The sequence below is a fragment of the Gossypium raimondii genome, chromosome 2 (assembly GCF_025698545.1).
Source record: "Gossypium raimondii isolate GPD5lz chromosome 2, ASM2569854v1, whole genome shotgun sequence".
Lineage (NCBI taxonomy): Eukaryota > Viridiplantae > Streptophyta > Magnoliopsida > Malvales > Malvaceae > Gossypium > Gossypium raimondii.
The window spans coordinates 39,700,227-39,714,855 of record NC_068566.1 but is presented as its reverse complement, the minus strand read 5'-3'; the positions used below and the strand labels follow the sequence as shown (position 1 = coordinate 39,714,855).

At 29.4% G+C, this 14,629-nt stretch overlaps 2 protein-coding genes across 2 annotated transcripts; one reads left to right on the top strand and one right to left on the bottom strand.

Annotated features, from left to right (window-relative positions):
• The first annotated feature begins 7,035 nt into the window (after window positions 1–7,035).
• Window positions 7,036–7,842, top strand: LOC105788723 (josephin-like protein). Its single transcript, XM_012615747.2, has one exon. The coding sequence runs from the start codon at window positions 7,153–7,155 to the stop codon at window positions 7,522–7,524; it is 372 nt and encodes a 123-aa protein (XP_012471201.1). The 5' UTR covers window positions 7,036–7,152; the 3' UTR covers window positions 7,525–7,842.
• Window positions 7,843–9,947: 2,105 nt separating this feature from the next.
• On the bottom strand, window positions 9,948–10,361 carry LOC105788722 (uncharacterized). The gene has a single exon (XM_012615746.2). The coding sequence runs from the start codon at window positions 10,311–10,313 to the stop codon at window positions 10,038–10,040; it is 276 nt and encodes a 91-aa protein (XP_012471200.1). The 5' UTR covers window positions 10,314–10,361; the 3' UTR covers window positions 9,948–10,037.
• Between the last annotated feature and the right edge of the window lie 4,268 nt (window positions 10,362–14,629).

Here is a 14,629-nt window from a genome sequence, read left to right as displayed (position 1 = left end):
GTGAATGGGTTTTTAAAATCAAAGGTGACTCAAATGGCAATATCGAATGATATGAAGCTAGGCTTGTTGCATATGTTATATCCAAAAAGATGATATTGATTATAATGAGACTTTCTCGTTAGTCTTTAAGATAGATTTTAAGAAGTATTATGGCATTGGTAACTCATTATAGCTTAGAGTTACACCAAATAAAAGTGAAAATAACCTTTTTAAATAGAGATGTTGAGGAAGACGTTTATGTAGACCAACCTACAAGATTTTTAGTTGAAGAAAAATGTCATATGGTGTGTAAACTAAAGAAGCCAATATATAGACTTAAACAAGCTTCACAAGAATGATACATCAAGTTTAATGATACAATAAAATATTTGAGTTTTCAAGAAAATATCGTTGTTCGATGTATATATTAAAAGATCGATGAGAGCAATGAATTTATTTTTAGTTTTTATGTTGATGATATTTTGCTTGCTACTAATAATTTAACAATATTGCGTGAGACAAAAGTTTTCTCTCAAACAACTTTGAAATAAAAGATATAATAAAGACATCCTCTATAATAGGAATTAAAATATTTCATAATAGATCACAAAATTATTAGGATTATCTAAGAAAATCTTATATCAAAGTAGTTTTAGATCTTTAATATACATAATTGTTCAATAAAAATTGTTCAAATAAAAAAAGGATAATTTAATCTTTGCAGTGTCCAAACAATGATGCAAACAAAAAGTAATAGAATCAATTCATTGTGCTTATGTTGTAGGTAGTTTGATATATATCAAAACCTACACAAAACTCAATATTAACTTTGTAGTTGATATACTTGGCAGGTATCAAAGTAATCTTTTGATACTTTGATACCTGCTAAAAGTAACATGTTTTAATCGCATTCTTAATGCGATTTTAGGTGATTATTCGATGTTAATTGTGAGTTTTATGCTCCTAATCCTTTAAAATCATGTTTTTATGCTTAAAAGAGCATTTGGGAGCAAAATGAGTGAAAAACGAGCAAAAATCGAAAAAATCGGAGTAAGGTATAAGAGCCACATGGGCTGACCCCTTCCACACGGTCATGTGAGCCATACGAGCTGCCATATAACCATGTGGTAGGCTATGTTGATTTCGCAAATTGGAACTCCGAGCTGTGGAAAAACGCAATTTTTAGGTTTTCGAGCATTCTAAGACGTAAATATGACAAAAATAAAAAGATAAAAGTGAGCCGTCATTGAATACTCAACAAAACAACTCGAAAAACACCATTGAAGCCAATTCTGAAGCAAATTTCCGTCACGATTGAAGATTATCATGAGTTTCTTTATTTCTTTAGGTTATACTGTGTCTTAGATTTTTTATTTTTAAGCATGAACTAATTTTCTAAATACCTAAGGGAGATGAACCCTATGATGAATTTTGCCTTTTGATTTTTATTTTACACAATAAATACTTAGATCTTGTTCTCAATTATGTGTGCTTAATTCTTGGTTTGATATTTCTAGATTATTGGTCCATGTTTAATGTGCTTAAATCAAAGGAGGAATAGACTCTGTTTAAGAGTAGATCTTACGTAATTGAGTGGAGTTGCATGCAATCCTAGAAATAGGACAACATAAATCTACCAGATTAGAGTCAAATCTAATAGGAGAATCCATAAATCGAGTTAATGTGATAATAGGGGTTTTAGTTAGAAAGAAATTTCAATTAATCAACCTAGAGTTAGTTGTTCTTACTCTCGAAAGAGATATTGAATAGTTTAGGGATTTCTACGGATCAAGATACTAAGTAAAGAAATTGCGTAATTTAGATTGATAGTGATATATGAAATCTAGGTGAATTCTTTCCTGGGTGTTGTTTTGCTTCTTGGTTGTTAATTGTTTATTTTCATGTTTTGTTCTTTGCTCGTGTTTGTTAGCTGTTAATCTTAGTTTTCAATCAATCATTCGAATTTATTGGTTAAATAATAGAAAGACGATAATTACTAGTACTTTTAGTCTTCATGGGAATGATATCTTTGCTCGCTGTAACTATACAATTAATTGATAGGTGCACTTACCTTAGTCAAATTTTTAGTTAATTCACGACGCATCATCTTTGAATTGATCACTAGAAGGTTGCAAAAAAGGTTTACTTTATCTACAAAGAAAAAGAATTATATACTCATGTATAAAAGATTTGGTAAACTAAAAGGAACATAATATTCAGATTTAGATATTTCTAGATGCATTGGGTAGAAAATTCATGATTAGCTATTTGTTTTTATCTGCTAAAGGAGACAAATCGTGGAAAGTGTTAAAGCAATGTGACATTACATCATCTACAAGGGAAGTAGAGTTTATGGCATGTTTTGGGCCACTAACTATGCATTATGGTGGTGAAACTTTATTTTAGGACTTGGGGTAGTTGACATTATTATTAAGTCATTGAAAACTTATCGTAATAATTTCCTAACATTGTTTTTCTCTAAGAATGACAAATAATCCAAATATGTAAAAAATATGGAATTAAAATATATTAATGTCAATGAAGAAGTTTAAAAACAAAAAAGTGTTTGTAGAGCACATTAGAACTATGGATGACAAAACTCGACTATCTCATCGATTTTAAACCAAATCCACTCCATATGGAGTGGATTTCTTTTTTGTTTTTTGTTTTAAAAATGGATGTGGGGCGAGGCCGGTGGATTTTTCTTTTAGACATGGGTATGGAGCGATTATGATAATTGTTTGCCCTACCTCGCTCCACTACATAAAATTATCATATTATCCTTCTATATATATATATATTAAAAGGATAAAAATGTAATAATGTGTTATAGAAAAAAAATATTTTTTTTGAAGAATTATGCTTAAATATTTACTTGAATTTAAAAATATTGAAAATATTAAAAATAAATAGAAAAAAATAAATTGAAACGGAGCGGCGTGGAGCGGAGATGGATGCATCTAACATCCATGGAGGCAGTAGTGAATTTCATAATTATACATCCATGGTGGAGCGGGGCGGATGGTGGAGCAAAGTGTATTAACTATGGAGTGATGGTGGATTTAGCAACATCCACCCCGCCCCGCTCCATTGCCATCCCTAATTAGAATTAGAAACTCATTAACTAAACATTTAAAAAACATGTACATAGAATGTGTCTTGGAATTGGTTGTATCACGGGATATTTTATGACAATAAGACACTTTGACTCAATTGCTATGTTTTTTTTATATATATAAAATTGACATATTTCTTGTTTATTATGACTATGAAAATAATTTATTCAAAGTTATTTTAAAACAAGGAAAAATTATAAGATATTATTGTGATGATGATGTAATATAGATGTTACTTAAAAATCTATTATATTGAGTTGTAATGTTGTAATATATTAAAGGACATTATTTGACTTAAACTATGCAGAACTATCAAAACTCACATTTGCAATTCACCAATATGACAATAATGATGAATATTATATTTTGTTATGCTATTAATGTTTATATATGCTTTATCACATTGGATCAAGTGGGAGAATGTAAGGTTTTAGCCCATGTTATAAATCCAATTAAGTCTAAAATTAAGTAGATGAATTTATAATGATTAAATTATGTATTTTAATAGAAATTAAATCATATTTATTTTTCAGTACCGACTTGAAGTTGATCATATATATAAATTGATTATCACACTAATATCGAGGTTATACATATAAAGAAAAGATTACTATTTAGAGTACTGTCGGTGAAAAAGAAAATTTTCACGAATAAGGGTTAAATAAGAAGAAGTGTCCCTAAAATTATATTTAAAAATATAAAAGTAAATAAATAGACACATGTAATTAATTATCCTAATAATAACTCATAAATAAATAAAAAATTATAGTCTGTGAGAGAGTTTGTGTATCAAAAGGAAAGAAATCAATTCATTATAGCATATTTTCTGCACTGGTTCCTGTGTCATATAACTTTATTTCTTTGTTATGTTCTAAGTGTAATGCTTGTGTGGAGTACATGGTGCAGATATAACTAGAGAAATATGGTTGAAGATTACATTACAAAATATCACATTAATTAATACTATTATTGGAACATTTTTAAAATATATACAGTGTTTTAATAGTTGCAAATGAAAATTATAAGTAATCAAAATTATATCATTTGGTTATTAATCAAGAGTTATCACATTTCATAGTGATGAGTTAAATTTCTTAAATTCAAAAATTATATCACTAGATTATTAACAAGGAATCGTGATTATTCAAGGAGACATCTATTGAATAATTATGTTTATTGTTGAAAGATGTGACTATTGATCATTTAAATAGTTGTGTTCCTATGAAGAGACATGAGAATTCCTATAAATAGGAGTTAAATTTCATTTGTTTGACACACACCAAAAAAAAAGCATCAAAAGTTTTTTTCTATTCTCCTCCATCTCCTAAATTGTTCTATAAAGAATCACACTAGAAGTTCTTTATAAAAATCGATATTCTTGCAATACTCCACTCCATGCTTAGTGACTGTTTCCGTCAGTGCAATACATAGATAGTCATTAAGCTTCATTGTATCTTCGAGAATCATTTTTCAATAACTCTTTTGCATACCGAAATATAGGTGAGAATGAATAGAACCTTAAAAAAATTGACATTGATACACGCCTTGAAGCCTTCGTTAATTTCTTAAAAGTTTATTTTTATCCCCATGCATGCACCAACAGTTGGATTGGTTTTTATCTTGATTCTGGTACATATCGGTACCAATATATTTCGATGTACCGTTTCGAGTTTATTGATGTTTTTAAATATCTTTTTACATATATATATTTATAGTCTAATTTTTTAGTTTCTTGATAAATTATATATTGTTTTAGCCAAAAAGAAATTTTATATTATACATACATGCAAATTACATCCATATAAATATATTTATCTGTAAATATAAGCTTTAAAATTATTAGTTAGGTTCAATAATTTAATTTAATAACCATTAATTTTAAATGTAATTACGGAAAATATTAAAATGATTAAGATAAAAAATTTAAAAGTTGATTTAAAATATCAAAATTTTGTATCAATTGATACGAGCCAATACAAATTGATATTGATTGAAATGGGTAAAAAATATAAACATCTAAAATTTTAATCGAAACAAACCAGAATGATATGTACCCATTTTTGCCCTTAACCATATATTTCTGAAATCCAGACTCCATGCATGTTTGAAAAGAGAGTAGGAAGAATCTGAGCTTTCGGCACAGCATTTTAGCCATTGGTTAGACTGTCATTTTATGTCCCCACTGTCATGACCTCAATGGGGGCCTTAATAATCTTCAAACATATTGAATGTTTTTACATCCAACTTTTGCACTCCAAAAACAAAACTTCTACTTTTATGTATGTTGATTGTGATTATTATTATTATTTTGGTTCTATTGTTGATTGTGATTTTGAATTTTTGACACACTACAAAAACACTGCCAATATGGTGCTGTTGTATTTGTAATTTTCCTTTTGGATTTTAGAAATTATTAATATTATAAAAAATACAAATATATTAAATATGGATACAATATAAATACATGAATCGTTAATTTGTGATTTTTATTTTTTTTTTGAGATTTTATAATCTTCTCTCTAAAACACCTTTTGACATCTATTTTGTTTTACTTACTGTCAATCCTACTGATGGAAATACCAACCTCCAAATTCCTTTCTTCTTGAGCAAGCACCAAAAACAGCAAAGCCCCCCACCCCCCTAACCCTTCCATTACCTGATTAATGTATCTATATATCTTTGTTAATTTTTTCAATAATATATATGCACTAAAGTCATAGATTTGCTGATCATATGTATATTTATATCATACCTATAATAAAAAAAGAGTAATATATATCTAAATTATGTTTAACCAATCCTCCCCAAATCGTGGGGCTGGCTGAGGTTATCTTCTTGACTTAATTATTTTGCTGTTACTGTGAAGGGTTACTGGCAACTTTCTCCAACATTTTGCTTTTATTTCCTATTAGATATTAATGATTTGACATGGGTACTAGTTTTAGCTATAGCCCCCTCGTGTGTGCACAAGAATTTCAGGTCACTTCCACCCTATATTTCACACAATCATAACATTTCCTCTTCCATTTGTAGCTTTGTTGAGTGGGGCATCCTACTTACTTCTCTTATCACCACAACTCTTTTTTGTAAGCATCACATAAATCAATTAAATTAAGGCCGAATATTATAAATGAAGAAAAAAATATTTGAGTCTTATTTAAAAATTTGATTTAACTTAATTTTAAATTTAATTAAAATTCAATGTGACTATTAAAAACGAAAGACTATCCTATCAAAATATATTCATGTATGCACATGCAGCTACATATATTTATGAAGGGAAATGATGTGGATTTTGAAGCAGTTGGATAGAAATGGACGTGAGAGTAGATTCATGTGCAAACGTTTGGGAGGTACCTGACAGGCATTTACAACCAGCTGCTAATGTTGACATTTCTCTTCCATGTATAAAGTTTTTGCCTGCCATTTTCTATCTAATTAATACCAGAAATACAAGACCCTTCATCACTTCAAATCGAAACGTATTCAATATAACCAATAAGATCAGGTGTTATCTAATGGTCCTAAAATTTGAATTTCAGCTATGTATTTAACTCTATTTTGCTTAAATACGAGTGGATTACAAGCTTGGTTCAACCATTTTTAGTTTTGATTCTATTCCTTTCAAACAAAAAAAAAAAGCATATAATTACGTTGTTCATACCATTTTTTGAATTATTCGTGTCTTACAATTATGTTTGGTTCACATGATTTCCAAGAATGAAAAGACTTGACAAAAGATTAATTTTATTTGTGAGAGAGTACATTAATTAAGCTAATGTTTTTAGGAAATAAAATTGATTTGTGTAGGAGGTTTTTAGTTTCCTTTTATGACGGTTGTTTGATTTGTTTTTTCAATAATTACTATGCTACAGCTGTTTTACTTAAAAAAAAAATTGTTGGGTCATATTTATTTATTCACAACTTTTTATTTTAATTACATATCCCTGCTTGCCTTCAACTTTTTCTTTTTTTTGAGAACATTCTCTCCTTTTTATATTCATCCTCTCCCCTCCATTCCACAACCCATTTTCAATCTTTTGTCTCTCAAACAAATATGTCAACTAAAGAGAGCAGCAAAGGCAGTCAAAAAGACAAGGCAAATGGCTCTGCCATGGACAAGTACAACGATACCAAGTTTTGTGGGTTCATGCGATGCAGACGACGTGAATTCACGGCGGTAAGGTTTCTGAAGCACCTTGGTCGTAAAGTGGCAAAGGGTTTACATTTGATGTCAATGAGAATTAGGGCTTCTTCACATCCTAAAGTAGCTGCCTCCTCTTCTACTTCCTCATCAAGAAGATCAAAGCCATTTGTAACCCCTGTTGATTCCCATAGAAGTGCTGCCATTGAAGACTGTATCCAATTCATCAACTCTTCTGCTGCGTCTTTGCCTAGATCAAATTCGGTTTCTGCTACTTCTCGTTGAACTCCGGTTGTCGATAATCGTCTGTTCTATATCATCCGGCACTCCGGTGAGTGTTTGATATAGATATGTGCCAAAAACGTACCCATAGCCATGTTCAAATATATGTAGCATAGGTGATATTTAGGGGTAAAGATAGTTTGATGAAAATATTAAGCATCATCCTAGTAGCTTATGCGTATATTGCCTTGCGTTCTTTTTAGATAATGGATTAGTTTTGGCTTTGAAAGTACGGTTTTATTCCTACTTAAACACTCTGCGATTTAACTCGCTTTCTTCTGATTTGACATAATATGAATCACTCTAGTCCTATAACAATAACTTGAGAGTTTGAATTTTGTTTTGATGCTATGTGATTCATGTTCACAGATAAATTAAATTAGAGGAATTGAATCTCAAATTCCGACTAAAAATCATAATTAGTCTGCCCCGTTGTCATAGGTTTCCAAATCAGTCCCATTTGTAGGCTTCATATATGTTATTAAATCCTTCTGTTTTAGCTACATAGATTCAAGGTGAAGAGCGGCAAATTTTCTGTACCAAGAAATTTAATGGATATTAAAGTTATTACAAGATCCAAGGAAAAAAGAATCAGATGATACTGTTTGCCAAATGGAATTGGCTGAGCATTCTTACCTTTCTTTAGGGTTCCTCCTTATTGTTTGTCCATTGCCACCCAATAACCTCACTCATTTTTCATCATCTAAACGTATGTTTTTTAGAAAACAGGGATTATTTTGGTCCAAATAGAAAATGATTTAAACTCAAAATGAATCAAACCCTAAATTAGAAGTAGAGTCAAAATTTTAAAATTTTTCATAATTTTTTAAAAATTTTGGAAATTTTATTAGACCCTCTTAATTTTTTTAAAAAAATCTTATGAAGCCTCTAAAATATGTAAAATTTTGATTCAACCTTCATTTTTTAAATATTCTCATTAAGCCTTGTAAAAAATTGAAAAATTTAATTAAATCTCTCAAAAGTTTTAAAAATTTAATTAGGACCCTTCAAAATTTGATGCAAAAATCTGCCACTATCTCAAATGATGAAATAAATAATCTGAAATGTTTAAAATCTAAAGTGACAAAAAGTTGAAGTGATTAAAACTCGAAATTATTTGAACCAGAATGACCCAACTTAAAAATTAATACGAAAATATCCAAATTCATTCACTATGAAATTAATGCAACCCTGTCCAAGTGACATTTATTTAGGAAATTAAATTTTACATCCTTGTATATGTCATATATTGTGATTTTTAAAAGCAGTTGAATAGCCCTTGATTCGAAACAAACAGTGCCTAAAAAGTTAAATATGCCAGCTAATATGATATTTCGATTATGTCGACTATGACACAAATGAGTTAGGTTGTAGTTGTAATTGGATTTTATTTATGGAAATAAAATATATTTTATGATCCATTATTTATTTTTGTTAGAAATTATTCGTAATTTCAACCAAAAGAATATAGCAGTATTTCACAAATCTTTATCTTCTCCAATCTTACGATAAAAATATTTAATTACGCAAACCATGATTTATATTTCACCTAATCTTGTCATGCGCTTTGCCTAAAATATGTCCCATCTTTAGCTTGAATTTTGTATTTAAAATTATTTTCATTTAAAATTTTAGTTTGTCATTGGGTTTTTTAAATATGGTTTATAATGATTTGCTTATGAAGTCGATATGATTTTAACGAGTATAATGATGATAAATTTTACTAGAAAATAATAACTCTATAATTTATTTTTAAAGGAGAATTAGATCATAATTTTCTTTTGAATGATTTTATTATAGTTTCTAATTATATTTACTTTTTTTACACAATACTTAAACGATCTATAGCCTTTTCCAACTCATAAATAAGAAGATAACACGTTTCAACGTACTTAAACTCACATATTTATTCATGAACAACAATGCTCATGCCAATCAAACTAAAACTCATTCAATTATTGAACTATAATTTTCGAATCCATAATTTGTTAACTTTGTAGACCTATATATTCTAACAAGAGGCAAAGCAAAAAGGGACGTAGGGCATTGGCCTCTTAGTTATAATTTAAGTTTTTAAATCCTTTAGTTAATGAGAAATTTTACTTTTAACCTTTCCAAAAATTAATAATTTAAATTTTAGATATTGTATTTTTTAATTTTTGAAATATTAGCAAAATTTAAACGGTTGTAATTATAAATTTTAACGGTTGTAGTTAGAACTTCAATAAAAATACCAACCTGTTTTAATCTCACTTTTAAATAGTTGATAACGAATTGACTTGTGAATAAAAATGAGATCAGAAAATTTGTTTAAGCGAATAAAATTAAATTATTAAATTTTATAAAAATTAAAATACAATTTCGTGTTTTTAATAATTTTAGTAGTTGATATAGAGAGACGAATATAAAAGAGTAAGAGCTTAGTGTTGAAGAAACAAGATATATTAAACAGGGGATACCATAGACAATGAGTCCAGTTTCCCCCTTTAGACGACTTGTAAGTTGCAAATATAATTTCATTTCTTGGCGAAAAGTCCACCAAAAACACTGCCCTTCTTCTTCTGAGGGACTGAAACCGACTCTCTGCGGCCATTGGAAGTTCGAGCACTCCCATTTTTGTCTTCAACTTTCTTGAGGAGAGGATCGGTTTCGTAAAACTGATCTTCTTTCTGCAGGTTCCCGAGGATCCAATCAAGAAACCCTTTTTCCTGTTTGGTTCCACCTGCAGCTGAACTTTTTGCTGCGAAAACCCTTGTTGTGGAAGGAACAAAGGGAATTAGCAGTGACGCCATTGTTACTTAGCTTAGATGTTTACCCTTTTCTTTTGAAATGGTGATGAGGGCTGTAGAAGCTTAGGATGTTTAATTACTGTGGAAATATATATATATAGATGTTGTCTGCTGTTAAATTTGGACCGTTGGATTGGGATTTGAGATGATGAATGGGGAAAGTTTTGTAGCATGAGCTCTCCACAAGTGTCTTATCTTCATTGATGGATTTTATTTTATTTTATTTTATTTTTTGGTTTGTGATTTTTCGTCTTTTTGAGAGGAGGAAAAATAAAGGAGTGGGAGGTGATCGATCTTAGCAAGTATGGATATGGGATTCACACGTGTCAAAATAGTAACAATGCACTTTGCCCACGCCCATTTCCCAAAAACAAGTAAATTTTGTAATGCTAAAATTCTAAGTTGTGAATTTAGTTATTTTATTATAATTTTGTATTTTTATATATTCTATTTTTTAATTTTTGAAATTTTAGTTCTAATCAATTGTAGTTATTAGATTTTTTTTATTTTAAAAATTTTATACTTATAGATAGAACACAAGTTGACTTATGATATCAATTGTTGGGAAAACAGTTTGGAGAATGCAATAGAAAATAAGTTTAATGAAAATTAGAATTTTAATTTTTTTCCAAAAATAAGAAATTGATTATGATATCTAAACTAATAAACACTTAATCAAAATGTACATTTTCGATTCATTTAGAATGAACTTGGTTGTGGGCTCACTTCGAATCAGAAAATTTTTCACAAAATTATCAGTAGGGTAATTTCGTGATTTCTCTAAATTTTTGGGTCAAGTTATAAATAATAAAAATATCTCTAAAATTTTCTGAAATAATTTTTTTAAAGAATTTGCTCTCTACAAATTTCTCTTAAATTCAAGTGTGTGAAAAATAATGACTCGTGGCTTTCTTTATATAAGGAGAGTTTAAAAAGTTTAGCTATGATTAAACTTAATCACTTTAATATTAAATTAATATAATACTTATTATTAGATTAAATTTAATATTAAATCTATTAAATTAATAGAATATTTATGCATAAGATAAGTATTAAATTTAATTTAATATTAAATCTATTAAAATAATATTATTTTTGGAAAAGTTAATCTGAAATCAAATTATGCGGTAGAGTCCCAGTAGGAATGTGATTCCTCCATTGCTCGCTAAAAGACCACCCGTCAGCCACCGGCTACCAGAGTGTTGTCGTTATCACCGTTGGCACCGTCGTATCCAGTGGTTGCATCGCAGGTGCGACACCCTTACGGCACCCCAAGTCGGTTTGGCTATTGTCGGTTTAGTCCGGGCCAATAAAGGTCCAATCAGTCTGGTCCTACCACTGGTTGGATCATCAGCTCGGTTTCACATTCCAAACCCAATTCAACCAGTTTTTGGATTCTTGGGCCCAATTTTTTATCTCAGGTCCAATTTTCAAGTTCAATTACCTATTGTGCCAATTGTCTGACTTGAAAATTAATTTTCAAAAATATCATATTTATTTTAATTAATTTGATTGATTTAAATTTACTTAATCAAAATTAATTTTTCCAAAATTCACTAAGATTTTTCTAAATTAATTTTTCAAGAAAAACTCTTTAATCAAATTCTCTAGTTGAATAATTCTCACGGCTGCCTAATTTAATTTTACATCGAAAAAATCGACTCAATTAAATTATTTCCAAATTTGTAGAATTTCCTTCTCATTCAAATACAGTCTAATCGAGTTTTTGTTGAGCTAGCAGAAGGATCAATCAGACATATACAATTAGGCTCGACTAATTGCAATTATGTCCAAAAGTATCGTTCCAACAATTCACAATTTAATTAATCATGGAGTCAGTCCACAAGAAGTACCATTAGGGGTGAGCATTCGATCGAATCGAATCGAAAATTTTCGAGTTAATCGGGTTTTCGAATCTCATTTTATCATCCTAACTTTATTTAAAGTTTTCTCGAATCGAGTCGAGTGAGATGAAATTCGAATCGAATTGAATGTATTTGTTCAAGTTAATTTTTAAAAAATAATTTTGGATCCTTATAACCATTGTCACCTATCGTAATAAAATTTGTTCACCTTAATCAATGTTTTTATTAACTTTCATCACCTCATAATTTATTTATTAATTTTTATATATTGGTTAGCTTCTTTGCTTGCTTAGTTGTTTCAATTATCTTGATTCTTGTCACTATATATTTTGGAATTAAAAATATATCAAATGTAAAAATATAATTTTTTAATAAAATTTATTTTAAAAATAAAATCTGAAATTGATACTAATATAAAATTTTAACACGAATATTTTATGGCATAATTAATAATTCAATTTTAATATAAATATTCAATATGACTAAACAATTCAATAATATAAATAATATAAAATGTGAAATTTAATTTAATAATATAAATAGTAGATATAAATAAAATTATTACTATTTATGTTTAGTGATTTTTTTTGGATAATTTTGATTTTTTATTTGAGAGTAAAGGGTAAGAAGTAAAAGTTTAGGGGGAAAATAAAAAGTTTTTGGGGAATAAAAGTTTGAGGGAAAGTAAATAGGGGGAGTAAAATTTTGGAGGGAAAATATTAAAAAAAATTGGAGGGGGGAGGGTTTGGGGTAGATGGGAGGTGGGATGGAAAGGGAATAAAAATTTTAGGGGAAAAGTAGGAGGGATGAAAAGTTTTAGGGAAAAATAAAAGGTTTTGAGGGTTTGGGGGAGTAAAATTTTGAGAAAAAGTAAATGGAAGAGTAAAATTTTGGTGGGAAATGGATTTTTGGTAGATTAGGGGTTGGGAGGGGAGGGGAGTAAAAGTTTTAAGGGGAAAGTGGGAAGGAGTAAAAGTTTTGAGGGAAAAGTAAAAAGGTTTGGGAGTTTGGGGTTAAAATGTAAAATATTATAGTTTGATATTCGAATTATTCAAATTATTCGAGTTATTCGAATTCGAAAACTCAACTCGATTTGAACTCGAAATTTGAAAAAAAAATTCGAGTTGATTCGAATAACTCGATTAACTCGAATAACTCGATTCGTTTAACTTGAAATTCGAATTTTTTTTTCTGATTTTTTCGAGTCGAATCGATTTTTGCTCACCCCTAAGGACCATGATTAAAAACTCCGTATCGTATACTATTTACAAAAGCAATTCATCCAACTATTTTGTCCAATGACCTCGTCATGTGTGCGTTATCCTCATATGATATCATTGATTCTTTTAAGTTAAATTCGTTCACTCAATACAATCATATTTTATCTCATTGTCACCATTGTATCTTCTTAATGATTAATATTGATTAATATGACCACTACCAACAAATGATTGTGATAAATTTTTCATTCGATAACAAATAACTCATGGCCACATTCCATATTTATCAATCCACACAATGCAAATGAGATGATATCATTAACTCTTTAACCAAGCTATGAATTCTATTGTTGCTAATAAAGCTATGTTATACACAAGTCATGTACCCAACATATCGGTTATGGGCTCGATCATCTTTAGAACATAAGCCACCACTTATATTAAAGCACATGAGTTACACTACGCATGGTCAGTAACTAACTTAGGATTTAGGTAAATCATACCATGAACGTCACAAGTGAATTAATTCACAAATGGATTCAAAATTAATTCATCTTGGGTCCAGTCCAATGTATCATTCTTTTAATGAATACATTTATGTCTCTACCCATGAAGTCAACAGCTCCGATAGCCAAATTTGCTATCTCTCGAATTGGAATTGTAAACGACATATTAGTCCTTCTAAGTATTTGAATCAAATGCTCACTTTGGTTCTTTTAGGGGATTATAGACTCATTTAGATTATCTACTAAAGTAAGTTGTCTTTCTCGCAATGTAAACGTTCTTGTAATGTCACTTATCATCAGTTTGAACTGAGACAATCAATGAACTAATATTTGTTTGTCACAATTTTGCTATGAATGCAAAACATGAAAGACAGAAACACAAAAGACATAATAGTGAAATGTGAAATTACATGAAAAACAATTACATGTTTACTACAATATGGACACATTTCCTAACAGATATTTGTCCACTTTGCACTCTCTTTCACAACTAGGAATTTTATGTCAATATTCTTAGACTTAGATGAGCTCCTGTTGTTGTTGAAATACAATACTTCTGACTTATTATCACAAAATAATTTAAGTGGTGGTCTTTCTACATTCTCCAAAATGCGCAGCCTAGTGACAAAGTTTCACATCCATATTCCATGGTTTGATGCCTCATAGCATGCGACAAACTCTGCTACCATAGTGGAAGAAGCTACAAGTGTCTGTTTGACATTTTTCTA